Source organism: Lutjanus erythropterus, chromosome 15 (genome assembly GCF_056507025.1).
Source record: "Lutjanus erythropterus isolate fLutEry1 chromosome 15, fLutEry1.hap2, whole genome shotgun sequence".
NCBI lineage: Eukaryota > Metazoa > Chordata > Actinopteri > Lutjaniformes > Lutjanidae > Lutjanus > Lutjanus erythropterus.
Genome location: NC_139331.1, coordinates 14,142,209 through 14,164,347, shown reverse-complemented (window position 1 = coordinate 14,164,347; position 22,139 = coordinate 14,142,209). Strand labels below are relative to the sequence as shown.

At 39.8% G+C, this 22,139-nt stretch overlaps 1 protein-coding gene across 4 annotated transcripts in view; it reads left to right on the top strand.

The window, feature by feature from the left end:
• The window catches only part of pak5 (p21 protein (Cdc42/Rac)-activated kinase 5), a 95,759-nt gene that overhangs the window by 21,188 nt on the left and 52,432 nt on the right, over positions 1-22,139 (top strand). The window contains exon 1 of one of the 4 annotated variants that reach the window (XM_084737246.1): positions 14,473-14,819. The exons of 2 other annotated variants lie outside the window; for them this stretch is intronic. In XM_084737246.1, coding sequence (XP_084593372.1) covers positions 14,765-14,819 — 55 coding nt within the window. In that variant the 5' untranslated portion in view covers positions 14,473-14,764. Of the gene's footprint in view, positions 1-14,472; positions 14,820-22,139 lie in introns of those variants that run through there. One more of the 4 variants, XM_084737247.1, reaches the window with a different exon arrangement.

Genomic DNA, 22,139 nt, shown 5'->3' with positions numbered 1-22,139 from the left:
CCTCTGCCAAGGAGGTTATGTTTTTGAAGCTGTTTGTTTGTTTTTGTGTCAGCAGGAAAAAACATTACTGGCTGGATTTTCATGAAACCTGGTGGAAGGATGGTAGCATAGGCCAAGGAACAACCGGTTAAAATTTGGCTCATATTGTAATCACTGGGCACTCATCACTTCAGTCAACCTACAGGAACAGGTGGTATGCTAACTGCTAACACGACAGCAACTGATGCAGTATGCAAGACACACATCTTTGCAGTCAACATCTGTCTATCTTTGGTTTTAGATGGAGTACATTAATAAAAATTCTTTTGTTGGGAGTTGTTTCGTCACCTGTCGCTCCTCTGCTCTGGTCCATGCGCGTGGTGAAGCACACAGAGCAGAACGCAGGAAAACCTCTCACGATGAGTTGGAATTAAATGAGTGCACTTAAATTTGGTAAATAACAAAGCACTGTTACCAAATGCAATTTGAATGATAACTGAAAATTGAAAAGGTAATTTTAATCTTCTGTAATTTTAGCATGGTTTTTCATGAAACTGGTAATGATTTCATCCCTACATAAAAGATTGGACTACTGGCTTTGGGGTAAGGTCTGCATTCTCCTAGTGGCCTTCTACTTTGTAGTTGTTTCTTGCCCCTATTAAAAAAAACATGACTGTTTGGTATCATGCTGTATGTGCTTGATTGAACCCAGGTAGTCTAGTCAAATGATTGTCTGTCTCCTATACATTACTATGCTCTCAAGAGGATAGAAGGAACGTCCTCTGTTCTAGCCTGTCAAGACGGTGGCAATGTAGGTCAACAGGTATAAGCCTCCATCTACCATTTGCAGCTAAAGACAAGTGGTGTGGAAGAGGAGGCAGTGGGATGTAAGCATCATACAGAGAGAACAGATAGTGGAGAGGGGAAGAGATTAAGCGGGATGGAAGGCAAATGATTGGTCCACAGACTGTAGTGGTGTTCTGATCAATGTTTTATAAGTATCACTGCTCTGTTTGTAGGTTAGACTTATCTTTCCCCTCCCATGTGTGGGCTAATGGTAGAGCTGTGACTCATACTGGGCTGTGCTGTTGAGATAACCCCTTGTATTGTGTGTATGTGTGTGTGTGTCTGTGTTGTTTTACCAATACAATTAACCAGCAATACAATCAACCAACATTACTTTTAATTTAGAGAGCATGAAACCATTTAATTGAAACCATCTGATAATGAAATTTGAGGCTGAGCAGCTATCTTGCCAGATTTGTTTACGTTGCTATGGTAGCAATTCTGCTGTGATGTTGAGTAAATGCAGATGTGTTTATGGATGCCTTCCTGCTGAAATATCTTCGACTGTTTTAGCTGGTAAAATTTTCTCCAGAGTCTCTGAGTCTTATAATGATATTATGGATTATAGATGAAAATTCTAAATTCCTGCACTTAAACTGTTATCTAAAATTGATTTGGAAGGACAAACTGAATTCATTCTAAAATTATTCAAAAAGATACATTTACAAGTAAAACTTTTACAATTTTTCTTTTTTACAATTTCTCAGTTTGACAAGGCAGTTACACTCAAACTCCCGATGTATTGATTGAATTTTAAGTGTAAGGAGGTTGTCACTGAATTCAATGCTAACCTTCATCAAAGTGTTTCATCACCACAGTGTTGTTTAAATTGTGTTAGAAGCACACAGCAAGTTTCCATCATATGTTTTCTTCAAACTATAAAAAGAAGGGTCTCGGGACAGTTTTAGTTCTTAAACAAAGTATGCTGGAAAGTCTGCTAATATGTTGATCATGTTTCTTTAGAAACCTAATTTACTGAGTTGTTTGAACTGTGTACAATTTATTCATTCAACTCATCATCTCAAGTCAAAAACAGTCAGTTATGAAAATAAATAATAGAAATTTCAAGTTTAATTTACTTGAGTGTGTATCTACACAAAAGACTAGTTTATTTCACTAAATGCCTGTATGATCTTTTTACAGTGTACTGCACATGGAGCTGGTCATTGTTGCAAAGTCAAGATCTGATTCACCTGCTTGCTTGCTGAAGATTATCTCCTCATTATCTTCCTGGTTCCTTATGTTATTTATCTTGTCCTCTCTACATGGTCACATGACCTTTTGCTTTTTAAAACAAGGTCACACTGGTGTCTCCATTGCATGTGTGTGGCTTTCTGAGGATTAATAGTCATACTAGAAGTGGCTGGGAGCGGTGGTGTAAACTGGATAGTCCTCTGCTGTTAGGGTGAAAATCCCAGGCTGCATCATCTGTCAAAACTGACATTTTTCTTGGTGTCCTTGGCTGAAATGTGAGGGATTGATATGCTGTCACAACTGTGTTATCCAGCTCATAAACAGCAGGCCTTGCCACGGCTTTTATAGCTGCATGACCCCTGATGTACCAGTCTCGTACATAGACCCTGTGCTGCTGTTTCACAGGACACATTTACACAGAAAAGCTGTCAGATGGCTGTTCAATGAAGACATGTCTTGCTTATCAATTGACCATTCAGGAGATGGAGTTTAGCTGCTAAACCCCTCTCCCGAATAGCAATTTTCCAATCATAACCTAGCAACCGTAACTATGCATGTCAGGCCTGTCAAGCTTGGGATTTCCTCACATGTTGAAGTAGTGTGCATGTAGCTGTAGTAAGAGTGACACTCTGCATTTGAAGAGTGTCAGGCTGTTTTTTCAGTCTTTCAAAAACCAGAAACCCATGAGCAAAAGTTAGAGGAATTATTTAATAGTCAGTGTTTCCCCTTGCTTTTTTGCTTTGGGAGGGGGGGTGCCTGGACTGGAATGAGTGTGGTCCGTCGTTGGGGTCCTTGCAGGACCCTCTCGTGAAAGGACCCCGTTACCATGATTACAGAGCATTTGGACCTGAATAAACAGTTAACATTGATTTGTGTTCACATTTTTTTTTATTGTCCATCCATCCATCAAGCGCAGTGTTATGGGTGGGCCTAACGGGCCTGGGCCCACCCACTTATACAACTGGCCCACCTTAAATGACTGGGAGAACATATATTTTCTTAACTTTTATTTTTAATTATTAAAATCAGCATTTTAATACACCCTTAAGACAAAAAAGTTTCCATTTGACAAAAAGACAACATTTATTCGGCTATTATCACGTGAGGTCTGGACCAATCACAGTGGGCCATAATTCATCGCACCAGATATGTTACGCTTGCGCATGTCACACTATGGCGGTTGTTGTTACCAGAAGTGATGACTGGTGTACTGAGGAAAGCTTATCATTGTTTTATTTTATACATGCAAATGAATTTTTTTATCAAAACTAGAACATCTATAAAATGTAGACAATACAGGAGGTAGAGCTGAATGTTGCTGCCTGACTCGATTGTCTTCAGATTACCTTCACAGCACAGATGGTTAAGTTTATGAATGAACAGCGCATCGCAGTGCGCTCTCTCTCCTGTTTTAAGTCATTGTGGCTCACCCATTATTCTGATCACTTCGTTTTTCTCTCTCCTTACAATCAATTTAAAGAGTAATCCAGCCAGATCAAATGAAAATGCATTAAAAGGAATACAATAACAGTTTTCTTATGAATTGATATACTGATCTACTTGATCCATAGTGAAAACATAGATAAGGAGATATCCTGTGCCATTTGAAATAAATATAAACTGCAGTTTGAAACTGTTAAAAAGATTTTAAAAGTGTCATAATCAGCTGGAAGTACTAGTCGCCATCCACAGAATGATACCAGGGATTTTTGTTAAAGTGAGATTACCAGTTGGAAACAGTGTTAACTTTTGTAATTAAAAGGCCCAACCGAAGTTACTGTGGCCCACCCAAAATTAAAATCCTGGCGCTGTGCCTGCCTGAATTTCTGTGTGGGGGTCCTGTTGGCAGGGCGGGGGCGTCTGTTGGGGGGGCGGGACGCCCTGCCAAATACACTATAGGGGAAACACTGATAGTTAAACAGCGTGTTTGACTGCTGTCAAACAAGCTGCAAATGTTAGCTGATCTGGCTCACTAGCTTACTAGTTACAGTTGTAACCTCACCTGATTTACAAGCCAGGGACATTTCATAAGCTATATTGGGGATTATGGGTTACATGAAAATGAAAAAAAGAGTGAGATCTGCTCCAGGGGGTCATGTGGTCAAGGGGTCGTTGCTTTCCACTAACCCTAACCCTAACCCTGAGTAATACCTGACACAATCATAAATTTTGACAAATGAGTATATTTACTAAAATAATTACTACTTTATACCTTGACTCTGCTGTAGTTTAGAGAAAAATATTTTTACTTCACTATTTGTTTTAACCACAATAGTCAGTAGTTACTTTTTAAATTACAGTAAAAAAAAAACATCTAATAAGCTAATAAAAAAAATTAAACCAGTGGGACTTGGGATGTCTTTTTAAATATCAGTGTTTAGTTGGGGCCCCTTATCATGTTTTAGAGGTCTAAGAGTTGCTATCAGTTTCACCAAAGAGACCCTCCAAACTTTTCACATGGTTTCATTTAAAAAACTGTTTGATGAACTGAACTGATGAACTGAATGCATGGGAGTTAGCAGCTGTATACACCGGGTAGTGAGCCTATTTCCCAAATGTGTTTAAGATGGTCTTAGATGCTACTGCGGCAGGTTGTGGGTAGTTAGTGGCTTAACCAGTTTACATTTCAGCAACCCAAACTTTTAATCCAAGATAGCATTACCGTTGTCAGACAAATTTCTAATAGTCCTCAAAGCCTTTTCTCTTAATGTTATAGGGTGAATAGATCAATAAAGTAGGCTATAAATCTAACCTTTATTTTACTTGTTCAAATAAGCAATGCAGCTACAGTGGTTATGTTACAATGAAATACTGATCTGATTTTACCTTTTCCCCCATATTATACTTATCATTCCAAGACTGCTCTACAATGCAAAACGACACTTTTTTTCATTTCCATGTCTTCTACATGGATCATGGTGAGGAAGCTGGCATTTTGTCTGGGAGATATGCAGCTAACCTCAGTCTGTTCACATGGTATCGTGTATGTAGCTGTTTTCATCCAACATGTAAAGCTCACATTAGCTTAATAAGCACCTACCTGCAGCTGATAAAATATGCTGTCAACAGCTGTCATTTCGGCTAACAAAATTAATGGTCGCCACCTAGAAATGAAAACCTGTGTTTGTCTACCACTGTGTGAAATCAAGGAGCCATTTTTCCAAAATTTTCTAGTGGTACTGTTATTGTATAGCTCTCTTCCGCCTGCTCTGTAAGCACCTTGGCCACTGTTATGCTATACCACTGTAAAACACATACATCATCCACACACACACACACACACACACACACACACACACACACACACACACACACACACACACACACACACACACACACACACACACCTTTCCCCAGCAGTGTTCAGCCAGAGAACATTCATACGCAACAATACGTCCTACATATAAACATGGCTCATGCAGCTCTGCCCAATCAGAGGCTGCCAGGTCGTGTAATGGCTGGCTCCGCAGATCCTTAACCCACATCTTTTTACATCTCTGCCTTAACCATTTTCCCATAACACCGGGAGGGAAGGCTTCTTGCCGAGCTATCAATAATGAACGATTAAGTTGAGGGTTTAACATGCTTGTGTAGATAATGGGGTGGAAAGGAGGAGGCTTTCAAAGAACAGAGTGCTTTTAGTCCAGAAAACCATCAGCAGGAAATACACTGTTTTTAATGGTCAGGACCAGTGGGCTGTGGGTTACTTTTCAAGCATCGACTGTAACAAGTAATGACTTATTTAAAATAGTAAACATTTAATGTACAGTATCTTTTAAAGGCACAGTAACAGATTCTGGAGAAAGGTGGTTGATTCCTGAGTCTCAGTTCCAGTTTGTCAACCTTGACGTTTAGGAATGAGATTCAACAACCAACTACCTGAATGACCTGTGATTAGTCAAAGTCTAACGTCAAAGGCTTGATTTTCTGGATTTTCTGAAATCCTGAAACTGAGCCAAGGGGAGTAACACTTGCATTACACCACGCTCAAAGGTTAATATGAAACATTTGCCCAATGATGCCAAAAAAATGAACTGCCCACCCCAGCTTCAATGTAGTTAGATTTCATCCAGTAAACATGTCAGTTAATGTTGACATCTCATTAACTTGAAAAAGAAACTAATATTAAAATCATGCTTTTTAAACATGACTATAAACTGATGATAATTTTGTGTAATCTAAAAAAAAATCCATGTATAACAATGTATTTCTTGGTTATAATATTGTTCACATTAAAGAATGTATTCAAAAACAGGTTAAATAATCAATATTTTGCCACAAAACTGTCCAGTTCATCTTTCTGACTCGAGTGTAGATTTGTTTTTGGCCAGTTGTTTTTATTTTGAACAGATTTTCCTCATGATTTTGTGTTAGGGACCGGGATATCCTCTTTCTTTGGTAGTTAAGAGAGAACCTCCGTATGGATGCAGTGTTAGCTTGATCGACACTGGATTTTTGAGGCCAATGCCAACATTAGGCAGTAAAAAAAATTCTAATATTGATATACTGGCCGATATTATATAGAATCTAGAATATACATAAACACACACACTGGATTAAATTTGTAGGACCATTAGGAATTGCATGTTAACCAAGGCACTCAATCCCAGTAACTCCAATAAAGAATGGTACTGAGAGATATTGTAAGTCATCCCCCGGGCTTGAGTGCTTCAGTAGGTTTGTGACCTTTCTTTCCCCGACTCACTGAGCTTAAATGTTGAAGTCTGGAGTATAGTTAACTGTAGTATTTTGCTCTTAACACCTTTTAAGTACTTGATAACAGTGTGCACTGGAGCAAATCAGCGATAGTGATAAAAAACCGACAGATGACACTGGATACTTTTTCACTGTGAGTAAATATGTAGAGTGCAGGCAGGTAAAGGACAGAGAAAAGGGAAGGTTTGATCAGCATTAACACATACTAATAGATTAAAAAAACACTGAGCTCTTATTGAAAAGAGGATAAAGTTACATTGTGTCACCAGATGCCATTTTGTCGTTATCGCATCTTATCTGCCACCACTTCCTGTGCAGCATCTTAACTGTTCCGACATTATAGGAATGTGTCCAGTACGGCTGCAGCTCACTGAGCATCAATAGCTGACCATCACACAAATCCACATAGACACACACACGCACATATAAACACACGCACAGTTGTCCAGATGGTAACATAAACAAATAGTCACAGAGTGCCCTGCAGTGTTGCCAGTCATCCTCTTTATGTCTGCCTCCTTCTCATTGAAATGGCAAGTCTATGAAAAGACTCCTCTCAGTTCTGAAAAAAGAAACATTTGTGTGTTCAGTCTGGACGTGGACGACGTCTGCATACAGATGTTAGCCCTGGGGCACTGAAACTAATACCATATGGCAGTGTCTTCTCTTCACGTGCTTGATAGTGTTGATAGCAGGACTGAGAAATGGTTATTCCTTTGTCCTTTATCAGTGTGAAGATTCTGTTGTGCAGCGTAGAAATGTGGCTTTATCTGCTTTTACTTTTTGGCGAAGGTGCGCAAGGTTGGTTAAGCTTTCAGTGTATTATTTTATATGCTGTGTGTGAACAATTGACAAACAAGAAATAGCAACAGGTCTTAAGATATGCGACTGCTCATACTGCGTGGTTGCACTGGACCCTTAATCAACGTGAAAAGTTGACTGTACAAAAACAGAACCAGCAATAGGTGGATTGCATTTTGTTTTGAAGAATTGAAAACCTCAAAAAAGACAAAGTTCCCGATGTCATGATGTTACTGCATGTAAAGCCCCTAGGTTGAGGAGAGGAGGAGAGGGCATCAGCACTCTAACCTATGTTACTGCTTTGCTTTTGCCTGAATGGGAGTTTCCATTTAAAAAACACAGAAAATAATTTGCTTCAAAAATTGTGCTCATTTTTGGAGTCATAACTCAATCAAATCTAAACACAGAGATGATACACATCTTTTTAAAATTCCACAAACAAAAAAAACACTTCTTACCACTTCTTGTAATTACAGAACTTGCCTAAGAAAAAATCTTCAGTATCAAAGCAATCTAGAGATTTTTGTCTGTACATCCATGCAGGATTTTCCCCAGTGTATTTCACTTTTAGCTCTGACTTAATCTTGCATAGTCAGACTTCTCTCCACAGCATTCAGTACTGGAGAAAGGTCTAGTTCCAAACATGCACATTCTGCTATAGGTGAAAAAATGCTCTGCCTCATTTGCATTTCTTTAAACCAATCACAAATGACTTGGGCAGTGCTGGGTTCAGGATGCAACGACGATGCTGCTGCAAAATAACATCGAGGGGGAACTCGTTTTGGTGGAACATTTGCATGCTGGGTGGTGAACCTTGGCATTAAAAATAACTACATCACTGCAGATAAAAAGGTAACAGCTGCTGTCTTGTTTATGCCCATAACATTCATGGCTTGTTTGAATTCTCTATTCCATGATTCTGGCTGTGATTAGGTTATCACTTTACCTTTCAGGCCCAACCTTAATGCTGCCATCAGACTGTCATCAAAAGGTATTTGTCGCCACACTGAACAGCTTTATTGGGGAAAACTCTGTCCATGTGAGCAGAAACTCCAAATAGCTAAGTCTTTATACTTTTATAGGGATAGCTGGTAATATATTAAATCACTGGTCCCACAGCCACTGAACCCCTAATTTTAATGTCCCAAATGTAAACTTATGCAATAAATAATACAGCCTTCATTAACTGTGACACTTGTGTTGTCCTGCTTTCCCCATCATTTGTGATGTGGTGTCTCCTGAGGGCATTGTTTCTGATGAAAAAACATCTTCTGTAAGGATTGTGTTAGCTGTTAGAGTGAGCATAGTAAACCCTCGACATATTGGTAGCTAGTTGGCGACAAGTACTGTCTCTGGTAGAAAGATGAACACGCCTAAAGGAATCACGATATTTGTGGAACTTTAACATTGTGTTGGTGAAAGCTCACAGTATGGGGATAAAACTTGGTGGCCACAGATGGCCACCTGCATAGAATATTTTGTGACCGTGGTTAAAGGGATAGTTTATCCAAAAATGAAAACTCAGTCACCCTCATGCTGATTGAAGGCTGGTTATAGTTTCTGGAGACATGTTCATGTGCACATGCACACTGTCTGAACTGGGTGTGTAACACTGTGCAAATGGCATGTCAGGACTGTAAGAGACTTGGATCTTGCCAGACAAGCAGTATGGAGGCATTTTATGTTATTTTTTCAGTTCTTCCGCTTGAAACCTGGTCACCATTCATTTACATTGTTTTGGAGATTCTGCAATGCTGTTTTCCTGTGAAACTTAAGCAGTATTTTGCAGACTAACAAAATAAACCCAACCCTAAATTGGAATGAGGGTGAGAAGATAATGACTGAATTTTTATTTTTTGGTGAAATATCCCTTCAATGTCAAACCCTCCTTTTATTGGTGCCCATTTACCAGAGTATGAACAAATACAGGCTAAAAAAAACCTCACAGATATAGGGAACGATTGCCTTGAGGAGTCCTCACAGTGTCAGACTGATTCATGCTTTCCACTGAAGTCAAGAATCTAGTAGAAATTAATTATTTAAATGATGATTGACATTGAAGCAGGAATTCATAACCTATTTATATACTTTTTTCCAGAGTTTAAATGGAGTGTGAGGTGAATATGTGGGTGTCGTGTTGAAGGGAGCTAACAGTCGAAGGCGAGGTTCTTGATCTATATTTCCACCTTTACCTTAGGATCATGAACTTGATGAGGTAACCAAAGAACAAGAATGATTACAAGAAGCCTTAATGTGATGGTGTCTGGGCTTAACTTTTGTGAGAGGGTTAGGAGTTTTGATATCTGAGAGTGAAAGTCTTGGTGTTGAAAGGAGACAGAGGAAGGCCTGTGATAGTATTTCAGGCACTACTAACTGGAAGCAGACCCAGAACATGCTGGAGGGAACGCCAGGGAAAGCCTCGGGAGGAGCTGGAGGATGTGGCTGGGGAAAAGGATGTCTGGGCTAATCTAGTGGACTAATCTAACTAAAGTGTCCAACAGAAGACTGAGACCAAGATAAGTGGTGGAAAATGGATAGACTACACTTTTCAGCCATCCTCCCATTTGACAAAATCCTGCTCTCTCTCTCAAATGACATGTAAAAGCACTGGTCTCTTCTTCACGAGGCAGAAATACTAAAACACTGTGAATCCTCCTGTGAGATTTCATCGTAGATCCATATAAAACTCATTGAATAGAAGAGACACTATTAGAGACTTAGCTGTACTGTGCTTTAGTTTGCTTTAATGTGCTTTTAAAGCCGGGACACACAGCTGCCCGCATACACATGGTCACACATGCACACACTCTTTCCAACAGTGACACACACTCTTCTGTCCTCAGGACTGCAGAGATCTCATTTAGATAACTCTCCTGATCTCTCAGTACCTCCCAGAGTCGCCCTTCGCTGCTATATTCATCCATTATGTTACCACATGAAGAGATAGCAACAACTTTGCTGATCCCTTCACTCGATAGTGAGAGATCAGGGAGAGACATGAAAACAGTGTCTGAACTGCATATTCACATATTTTCCGACTGTCTTTTGCAGTCATTTTGATGTCGCTAAGTATTAAACCACCAGAAAATAACAGCCTGTACTTTGCACTAAAATACTTTGCAGGAATTATCTCACTAACTACAAGTGCTGCCTCACAGTTGTATGCCTCCATGATCAAGTCAAGCTGCAGTTGTCATCTGTGTCTGTCCAGACTCATATATAGAATTGGGTACCGTTTACATTTGAACCAATACGGTACCACTTCTGGTACCTGGAATTTGGTACTGGTACCCAATGGTGCCTTTTTCAGTACTTCATGTCAACATTATTTACTTCGAATACTTGATTTTTATTTATTTATTAAGAGTATTTTACACATCACACAAAATAAAATCCCTCCTCTGACTCTGTCAAAGCCCCTACAACCTGCAGTGGGGCAATGCAGTTGTTTATGTTGCGGATATGTTTCCTGTTATGTTAATGTCATTGTCAGCACTGCTGTGCTTGCATACTACAATATTTCCCTGGTGACAGCATTTTAGTTCTCAAATACTTGTTTCATATTAAGGTTTCAGATAGACTAATAAATCTCACACATAGTTGTGGCATACTAAATATCCTGTTGGTAAGGAGTTTCAGATGCAGCCAGTGGTTGAGTGCTGGCTAATGATAGCAAAAATGCTAAGCCAACCAAGGGGGTTACCACACTAAAAAGCCCAGTTATCTCCAACAGCAACTTATACAGCAAGGTAATTAATCACCTGAAGATTTGGATAAAGTTGTCTTAAGATGCCTCACCGTAAGTTTTTTATTCTTTAGATGCTGGCTGCGGATGTGCTAATGTTAGCTGCTGCAGCTTTGAGGAATTTAGCTTTCACGCTTGAAAATGGTGCACTCTTTAGCCTATAGTTATACTGTAATTTGTGTTTGTTAGACGTGTTGTCCTCGCCAGCTTTGCTTTCCACATTACAAACACTGCAGTGAGGTTTACAAAGTTTGAGCGAACTTGCAACTAATTGCAGCTTGCTGTTGCCCTGACTCGCTCAGTCCGCTCTGTAACAAGAGCGGAGCTGCTTGCACTAAAATCGTTCTCTCTTTCTCCTTTTCCTCTCTATACTCTCTATTATGTATTCCCAGGTATTGAAATTTGGCACAGACTGATTGGACGTTAATTGAAGAGTAGTAATGTGATTAATACCCTTAAAGCTACCAAGTTCGGGGTGTCTGGTAGCTCAGTTTGTACAACATTTGCCCCATTTAACTCTGCACCGGCCGTGGTTTTGACTCCCACCTATTGCTCTTTGGTGCATGTTTGTTCCAAATTTGAAGTAATTCCTTCAAGGCATTTTTCAGATATCGTGTTCCCAAGACAAGACTTGTGACATTTATTATGTAACCGCCCATTAGCTACTTGCAGGGTGCTATTGTATCAATGTTTTTAAAGAGCGGGGTACTTAACATAGCCAAATCAGCCTCGACTGCCATAATTCTAGTTGTCTCTTTCTCTATTTAGTCTGCAGCTGTCCCTGCAGCTCCCCACCTCCACAGCACTTGCATTACTCCTCTGCATGTGTGTTTGTGTTTGGCAGGAAGAGAGAGGGAGAGACTGACTGCTTGGATAAGACCCTTGAAGGTGGCATGTGTATTTATATCCAGTAGTGCTTGTGGAGGGGTGTGTCTGCTGCTCAAGACTTTTAACCATCAAACACATTCTCTCTTCCCATAATGCTAAAGCAGCTTTGTGGGCAAGTGGGCTGATATCAAAACTCCAACAGGCAGTCCTTCAGATATGCACTCAGATTTGACACTATTTTGGCACTGCAGTGATTAGTCAATCCACTGTTTAGTCCGGGGACTTCAAACTCATTTTAGTTCATGGTCCATACATAGCTGAATTTCTCCACTGATTTGGGCCAGTAAAACCATTGCATAATAACAAGTAAGTAACAGCACTACCAAACCTTCCCCTTTTCTTGTGTGAAGAAGTAAAAGTACAATGAAAATGAACCAGTTATTTATAAACATATGGTAAACAATCTGTCTTAAGAAAAATATGTCGCAGTTTTACATTACATACATATACAGATCACAGTGGATCTACAAATGGACAAAAACATTTATGTATTTTGGAACTGAACAGTATTTTACTAACAGTATACAGTATTTTACTTCCTTATGATTCAAACAACTTGTCATGACCAAGAATTTAAAAAAAGAAAAATCCACCATTTCCACCCCTGGGTAGTAATGCTGGCATTACTAAACAACACCAACTACAGTGACAGGACCTTAGGAATAGATTAGATGCACTATATGGCTGTTTTTGTGTTAATGATGTGACATGTTACCTATAATATGCGTAGTTGCCCAAAAATGTTTAGTGCTTATTACTTAATGACTGAAAACTGATGATTGATGACAACACTGTATCCCCAAGAATGATATCCATATAAATAGTGCTGGGCAATATCAGCTGATATTGATATTATTGATAATTTTAATGACTCACTTTTAATGAAGACGAGGGCCACTATCTTTTAAATTTAACCACCTTTGAATTCAACCACTTTTTTTATCGAGACACACAGGTAAAAGACTTAACAGACTTTAAAAGAAACATAAAACTGCCATACTGGTGAGCTCACCTATCCTTCTTAGCGACCAGCAGCTGTGGGCCGCTCGATCACTTGTCAGGCTGTTGGTGCACAAAAATTCCACACCCTGGATTGAAAAACACTTTGTCAGTGAATGTAATCCACACTGTAAAATACCATAACACGTTGAACTTAAACAATGCCAAGGTCTGTCCGTGCTAGGGGATCGCTCTGTCATCATGAACAACATAATGTATGTTGCTAATAGCGCATTCATGAATGTTCTGAAAACACTGCACCTAGTCTGTTTGGTCTGAACTGACACATTCAGCTTTTCTTCAGACTTCAGACTTTCCTCATCGCTGTAATTCAAAGTCCAGAGTGTTTATGTATTTGGATGACACAGAAGTAGTAGATTTCTACCTTGAATTTCTTACGCAGCATGTTTTACTTACTGTTCAGTAGCATTTTACAGCTCATTTGTGCTGATGTTTGTGGATTTTTACAACATATAACCACCAAAACCTGTTAAAAAATGGAAATTCTGTTGACAGTGGAAGGATGTGTGATGCAGAGGTACACTGTGTAATTTCCCACGCACCCTCTACTCTCTGTCTCTCTGTGTGAGGAAGATTTTGTCTACTGTAATCCTGACAGCCGAGCACTGCTTGTGTGAGTTTGCCCTCAGCACCGGGCCCGTCCCTGGCTGCCACCGCTGAATGTTCCCTTAGCATCGGCAAACGGCCAGACTCTGTCACAGCCACTAACTGGACCAGCTGTTTGCTTCTCTTTCTTCCATCTTATCTCCTCTGTCACACTATCTGTCTTCCTCTCTGGGAAAGAGGCAGTGATAGGGCGCCTGGTGGTGCAGCACTTGACACCAAAGTTGATATCCACACATGCTGGCATCACTGGGAGACGGTTTTCGATGTGTGTGTGTGTGTGTATGTGTGTGTGTGTGTGTGTGTGTGTGTGTGTGTGTGTGTGTGTGTATGTGTATGTGTATGTGTGTGTGTGTGTGTGTGTGTGTGTGTGTGTGTGTGTGTTTGACGGGGCAGCGAGGACACAAACACCATCCTGTGGATTGTGGGAACACAGAGGACACTTACTCTCTCTGTTGTTTTTGTGGCACTGTTGACAGACAGACGAGTGGGAGGAGGACAGTGAAGGGCAGAGGGTGCTCAGTTTGGGACGCGGCTGGTCAAACCCAGTTAGACAAACAATGAAAGTGAAATGGGATGGGTCCGGGCTTAAGCTGTCTGGCCGTGCCTTGGTCCAGGCTGCTGGCGTAGGCACTTTTTTGTGCCCTGTGCATCTCACATCGGGAGTTATCAGAGCGTGCAGGCACAGAGAGTCACAGCAGCAGCAGGCTAGCAGCAGTAGTAGTAGTAGCAGCTCGCTTGGGGCTGCAGAGGGTCCTGGATCTGACCCGATTTGTCAATTTGATGACTTCACTGAAGTGTCGCTCCTCTGGGGAATCATCGGCTTATAATTCAGCAATCATGGTTCGGGCAGTGGACTGTTTCATGCTTTGTTAAAGGAAAATTGAGGTGCATAATGGATTTATCAGGAGTGTAATTTGACATCAAAGCGTGACATCTGAGAATGGTCGGATTGTCCTGGACTGTCTTGCCATGGCTTATCCAGAGCACTTTGATTGGTTAAAAGAAACCGTCAGTTTTTTTCCAGGTAAGAGCAGCAGTTGAGTGAATTTATGTGTCTGTAAAAATAATGTGAGACAGGGTTCTTACGGGTGATGGAAGTCCTTGAAAACACTTGAATTTGTCATGTTTTCAAGAATTGAAAAATGCTTTGATTTTGGATTAATGCTTGATGCATTATGCGTTATGTTACTCTTTCAGTATATATTTTTTTCTTACTGTGATGAGAAAGCAACATATTCTTGCCCGATAGCGGTTTACCACAACTGCCTTAATAATTACTTTGTAGTGGACTTGAAGCATACTGTCATGAGTGTAGTGTAGCACCTCTAAGGAACAGGCCAGTGCACAAGTGTGTGTGGTGAACAAGTGAAGGACAGCGAGCGCAGACTGCTGATGCACATTAGTAATGCTAATGCTAATGCTAATGCTAACCCTAGTGTTGTACCTTTACAATGTTGTATCCCTTTCAGTAGCTTTGTATCCCAGCTTTGAACTGCAGCAGCTTGTTTTTTTTTTAAATGTAGTAAAAGAAAACCATAATAATAAATCACTGAAAATTTTCTTAGAACATTGTTAGCCACCCACTGGCAATCCCAAGGTGCCTTGTGTTTATTCCCTCGACCAATCAGAAGCTGTGTTCCTGACTTGTGTGTGAAAGCACTGATCCATATGTATATTAACAGACCAATATGCTGATCTTAAAATGAGATTGGCCCTGTAAAATAAAATTTGCAGTGATGATGGTAATGAGTTTCACCTCACAGTAGACATCACATGACCACATGACATCCCTATTTCCTGCAAAATGGAAGAGCGTCCGCTCACGCCTAGCTTGCATGTGGCTATGCTTTAGTGTAATCTGGCAGTCTTTGTTGATGTGTGCCCTCTGATGGAACAGTGAGTGGGAGGCTAACAGACAACAACATGCTGGGAGGTTGCTGTTTCAATGAGCGCTGGCTTGAAGGCAAAAAATGAAAAGATTTTTAGTGAACTTGAAATTATTTGACTTGTGATTGTTTGTTTGATTGATTGTTTTAAATTGTCTTAATCAGATTATATAGGATACCAAGTCTACTTAGAAACATGTGCTTTCCTTTAATCTGTCACTTTTCTGTAGAAATTTATCATAAAACATAATTTTGGTTTTTGGTGATTTTCAACCTCGCCACTCCCCAGAGCAACCCTACTCTCATCTGTCTGAGAAACTTGAACACAAAGACCATTGACTCTCACAAACACATGATAAAATCTATTCTAAGGCAAATTATACCACTACTACAGGCGATGCAATGTATATGTAATGTACATTCAATATATCAAATGTCTTTAAGGGGCTGATATTACTGAGAGCTTTTTCCTGGCTCTGATTCTGTACTGCTTGTCACAAATGCTTTTTTGATTTTTTGTTTTCTTGTTTTTCTCCATAGTCATCTGGTGACCCCCAGAAATGTACTTGTGACTCCCTTGGGGGTCCTGACCCCCAGGTTGACAAGTACTGGTTTATAGCACAGTAACATCTGATTTAATGTGATGATGATTTTGTATATAAATATGTGGTTTGTCACAGCTGTAAGATGTAAAAGCATGAAAATGCACCTTCAAGCTGCTTGAAAAGTGCTTGAATTTGACTTTGTAAAAGATGTAGGACCCTTGGTAAGAGTACTAAGATGAAATACTACAGTATTTTAATCATCAGAGCTATAATTTAACATTTCACAGCTCCCTGATCATCCCAAGTCTTTTAACATGATTTGAATGAGAGATGTTACAAACTTCTCAGCATGTTGTAAACACTTTCTGCAAGTGATAAAAAGTGTCTCCTTCTTCAGCTGAAGTTGTTTACTTCTCTACAAATACATCTACAGTGAATGGAAGGTGAAATGCATGTCTGTGTAAACACTTTCTGAGCCAATTAAATCATCTAAAGAAACAAGGTCTCCAGAGAACAAGTGAATGCAAATGGGACAGAATTGAACAGCACACAACAAAGCTGGCCAGGACAAAAGAGGCGAAGGATAACAGAACCGAGACACTATTGATGAGGACGAAGGAACAAATTCTGCCTGCTTTGTGCATTTTTCTGTCACTCAAACAAAGTGAGGCTGCATTCAAAACACCGAGAAAAAAGATAATACCTTGAACAAAAATGCACCATCAGTCCTGTGGAACATTTGACCTTTTAATTCAATTAGGAGCTCCTCCTCCTCTTCCCTGTAGTGGCAAATGAAGCAGGGAACATCGCCCCTCCCTCAACTTGTTTATCAGAAGGAATTTGTGTCCTTTTCATGTTGCACTTTAAATTATGTATGAAATGTATTTGTGCACCAGTCAGTGCTCTACATCTCAATGCCAATTTATGCTTCTAAATTACAATCTAAAGATACAAAATTAATGTGGCGTTTGGAAAAACACATGAATACATCATTCTGCTGCAGAGTGCTCACATGCGCTTAGGAACCAAAAATAGACACACTATATATACAAACACCAACACACACACACGCACAGAATCTGCTTTAGTGTGGGGCAGGTTCCAGTGAAAGTGTGTGTGTATGTGTGTGTTGAGGTGTTGTTGTACGAAAGGGGAAATGCCTGTGGAGGCTCAGAGGGTGACAGATGGTTTAGAAACAAATCAGCCTGGGAGTCAGGATCTCTGCCCTGGGAGTAGTAGCCCCTTTACGTACGTGTGCGTCAGTTTGTTGGTATGCGTTTGTGTGTATGTAGACGTATGTGTCTTTTAGGGTTGGTCATCGCTACTGAGTTCTGTAATCAATTTGATTCTGTTTTGATTCAGTTGATTGATTCAATATTGATTCTTTTAGGGAAATTTCAGTTAGATTACTAATTTTGTTTGACTATTAAAAAGATTCTCAGATAACTAATGTTGTAATTTTTAGGGCTGTGTATTGGCAAGAATTGGGCGATATGATATGTATCACAATACAGGAGTTATGATTCAATATATTCCAATATATTGCAATACTGTAAGCAAGCTGTTTTACTATTTTTTTCATCTAATTTTAGGAAAACCGTCATCGAATAAAGAACATGCCGCCATATGCATAAAATCTGAGTTTAAAAAGTTATTTTTTATGCAATCAGAACAGTGAAGATAGATAAATAGAGGTTGGGGTTTAAACATAACACAGAATTGACTACTGCCATGAATAATACTCAAGTAGATAGTCAAGTGCATCGATATTCTCTACCACGCTTTGTAAAATGTGGAAGGAAGCCTCTTACTTGGTGTATTAATAAAAACATTAGTATTTAGGGGTTGGTGGAGCGTGGACCCCATGTGCGGAGGATCTGGATCTTCTTCAGCAGCCGTGGGTTTGACTCCCACAGGTAAGCACTGACTAACTCTGACTTGGGTGATTTTTTTTTCTCTCTTTTTATCTCTATTGCTTAAGGGAGCTGTCAGAGAAAAAAATATGTGTGGACACAAGATCTAACAGGGTTAAAAGGCATAAATTATTAGATCTGTCTTGGATTTTATGAATCATTAGCAGATCAATCAAAGGAAGATCAATTTGAAACAAAATCTTTTTTTTTTTCAAACCCAGCCTCAGTGTATTTGTGTGTCTACATGTAGCTGAGCATCTTGCTGTTTTGCATGAGCAGTATTTTGAACCCATGGTTTGTGGATGTGTACATGTGGTTATGTAATGCATCGTGTAACAGCAATGAATGAATGTGACAGTCACATCAAAATATAGTGCTTTCACATATTTAAAGGGTTCATGTGGCAGAACAATATGCATTTTTAGCATTTCAAGCTTCACTCAGCTCTGGAGCCCTCAGTGCTGGGGTTTATGGATGAACACATACAACACACTCACAGATATACACACACACACACACACACACACACACACACACACACACACACACACACACGCACAGCCACAGCTCACTTGACTCTTATACACCTAGATTAATGGAGTTTCATAATCTCTGCCATATATTACCAGGTGCAATTTCTCATCAGAGTGACATTGTTACTCTTTGGCAGAATAACCTTGCAGGCATTAGTCTGAAACTTCATGAAGTGCTTTACAATCTGCTCATAAATTACAGCTCAAGAGGTGCTTATGTGGCAGCCGGTAGAAGTTGTGCAGTAAGTAGTTCCTCTGGACTGTGCATGGATGCAATTCCCAGAGGCTTCCACACTTCGAGTACATCTCAGTCCAAACCTGCTTCTACTGTTGTGAGCAGCAGGAGTAAGTTTGGACTGTGTGAGTGCATGAACATGCACCTCCATCTGCTGTCTTTCATGCACTGAGTAGTGTGTATGTGTGCGCACATGTGTTGTTGTTTCTCTTAGCAGTTGAGCTTGGCCTAGACAACTTAAGCCCTTCTAACCTTTAATAATCTCATTTCCAAGATGTACCATGTAGGTCAGGGGTTTCCATCTACTCTATGGCTGCTTATGGACCATAGAGAGGGTAAAATGTGTTGTCCTCAAAACATTTTGTCTATCATTAAATTATAGTTTAATAATAATAGTACCTCTCTTGTGGAGTGGACTGCTTAGCAGACTCAGCCTTGCTCAGTTACTGTTGCCATTCTGGCATGCCACAAAAGCAGTTAATGGCAATAACAGTGTCAGTTACCTCCCAAAATTTGCAGTATTTTTTTTTTTTTTTTTAAAAACAATGCGTCTTCAATTTCCCACAAATAAATAAAAGCAGGCTTCTCATTTCTAGCAGAGGATTGTGGATTTTGGCTGACTGTTGCTGGCAGATTTTATCAGCTCTTGCTAACAAGCTAATGCTAATGCTCACAGTCTGCAGACTGGTGTAAAACTCTGACTTTTAAAGGATGTAAAGTATTCACATGATGGCTGCATACATGTTGGCCATGTATATATCCACCATACTATTCCCATCGGAACTTTTGGTTAGATCATGGATGTATTCTAAGATCTGGATACCAGACCCAAAGACGCTGCCAATAAGAATTGCTCACCTGGCCAATGCACCAGAAAGATTCTAGCTTCTGGGTTTAGTTCCAGGGGTATGTGGCCCATTGAATATGTACAGCAGTGTTTCTCCCACTGGTCCTGCCCACAAGTTCCCACCCATGAACTTTACCTTTTTTGATGCAGTACCACAAGTGAGTAAATTGGAAGTAAGGCTGAGTGGTGATGCTGCATGCAGGTCTTATTATACATCTATGGGTTACATTTGTTGGGCATGCTAATGTTTGCAACTTAAGTTACAGCATATAGATGCATTGTTATTTTTGGTTTTATAAAGCTAGCCTGGTTGGAGGTTAACTACATGCTTTCCCAAACTTGTAGACTACAAATACTCACTTGGTATTTAGACGCTACACTTCAACTCTTGTTCGTAGTTGGATGTGGCATTATGGGATGTGTTTTGTTTTTGTTTGTTCAATGCTCTAAGGTAGGAAGGGCTTCAGCTTCCGCATGTGTCAGCTGATGATTCAGTGCAAGTCTGCGAGCCCAGTTTAGTCACTGTGTGTTTCACTGCGCTGACTGCAGACAACAACTTTGCAGTCGATATTTACAAAATATTTGAACATTGCCTTCTGTCAGACTGTTCCTTTCCCAGGATGCTTTTCAGCCTCATCCTTGGCGTTGTCTTTGCTGACTTTATTTTGGGAATGTCATTTCTAATCAGCATAGTGCCTACATGTCAGTGTTTCATCTTGCAGAAACCAAGCTGTGTAGCCTACATGCTCTGAAAATAGTAACAAGGTCAGAAACCTTCAGTCGATTCGTGGAGGTTTAGGTGGACACCAGCCAAAAGTGGAAAGGGTTGCTGACATGTCCGCATTGCATAAGAGATCTGTAGCTCAGCACAAAAATAGAAAAGATGAACGATTTTTAGGCATTTGTTTTTGCTGGTTATCTAAAGGGACACCTGTGGAGAGTATTGAAGTCATGTTTTTGTCAATCAGACCATGTGATGGACCAGGAAAAAGACAAAGAGCAATCATGTGTTTCTTTAATGACCTACCTCTCTGTAATGTGTTTCCACTGTGTGTGTGTGTGTGTGTGTGTGTGTGTGCGTGTGTGCGTGTGTGCGTCTTAAAGGACCAAACCAGTGGTTTTGAATGTTTAAAGACAAATAACTACTTTCTATTTGCACATTTTATGAGCTCAAGCTATTTTCCAAAGCTTACAGCAAGGGATACATGATATGGATTTTTTTCAGCCATGGTACCAATAACTGATAATTACCTGCATCCCATGGCTGAAACCGATAAAATAATCAGATAGTTTCACACATTTGTATTTTTTTTTACAGAACACACCAGAGGGACAGAAGCTCTGACAACATCTCTTTTACAGCCAGAACAAAGAACAGTTCTGAGTTTTCAAATGTTCAGGTATTTTTTTCTAGTCCAGTACAACACAAACATATAATGGCTTTTATAGAGCATTTTGCTGACAAATTTGAATTAAATACTTTGACGTAATCTGTCAAATTAGATATTCCCCCCACAAGCCACCGAATTTTTGATCCAAAGACTTTTTTTTACATTTGCAATAACGTTCTAGAGCCAAGAAAAGCAGGATGAACAGGAACTTGACAGGAACAGGAACATATTCAATGGGCCATATAATCAGGAAGTAAACCCGGAAGCTACAAAACTTAATATGCAAAACCACTGGTATGGTCTTCTAAATATGCAATTCAGTGTATCATACATTAGTTGTATAAAAAGTTATCTATAAGCTACTGTATTTATCCACTCAGAGCTGTTAAGTGATATGCTGTTGTGGAAGTTCTTCTTGTTGGATGTATCCTACAGTTTGATGTAGGGACTCATACATGACTCATAATTTTAAAATTAAAAGTTGCATCTAAGTATATTGCACACATTAATTTTAATCACATCATAATTAATTTGAAAATGATGTACTTTGATTTATACATAAATTCTGTTTATCTTTTCTTTTTAGTATAATAAATGGCATATTTCTACTGACATTCGATGCAATACATCCTTGAGTCTTTACAGTGTAAATCAAATCTGCCAGTGAATGCAGTGTCGAAGTCAGAGTTGTGTAAACATGCCTGTGGGACGAGGCTTCTATCTATGACTTAACACCTTTTTGATCCAGTATTGAGCTTTCTAAAGGCAGCAGTCTGCTGCATAATAATCTGTTGTGCTATGATTGTGCTGCTGTATGCATCACAAAAAGCCTAAAGCCTTCTCAGCTTCCCTCCGCCCTCTATGACTCTTTACATTTCTGTCTCTTTCTCTTACCCTCATTTCCTCTATCCCTTCATTCCTCTCTATCTCTCTTTAACCTCCCCACCATGCTCTGCTTCTGTTCTTATCTCCTGCCCCCACCCATCCCCTCGCC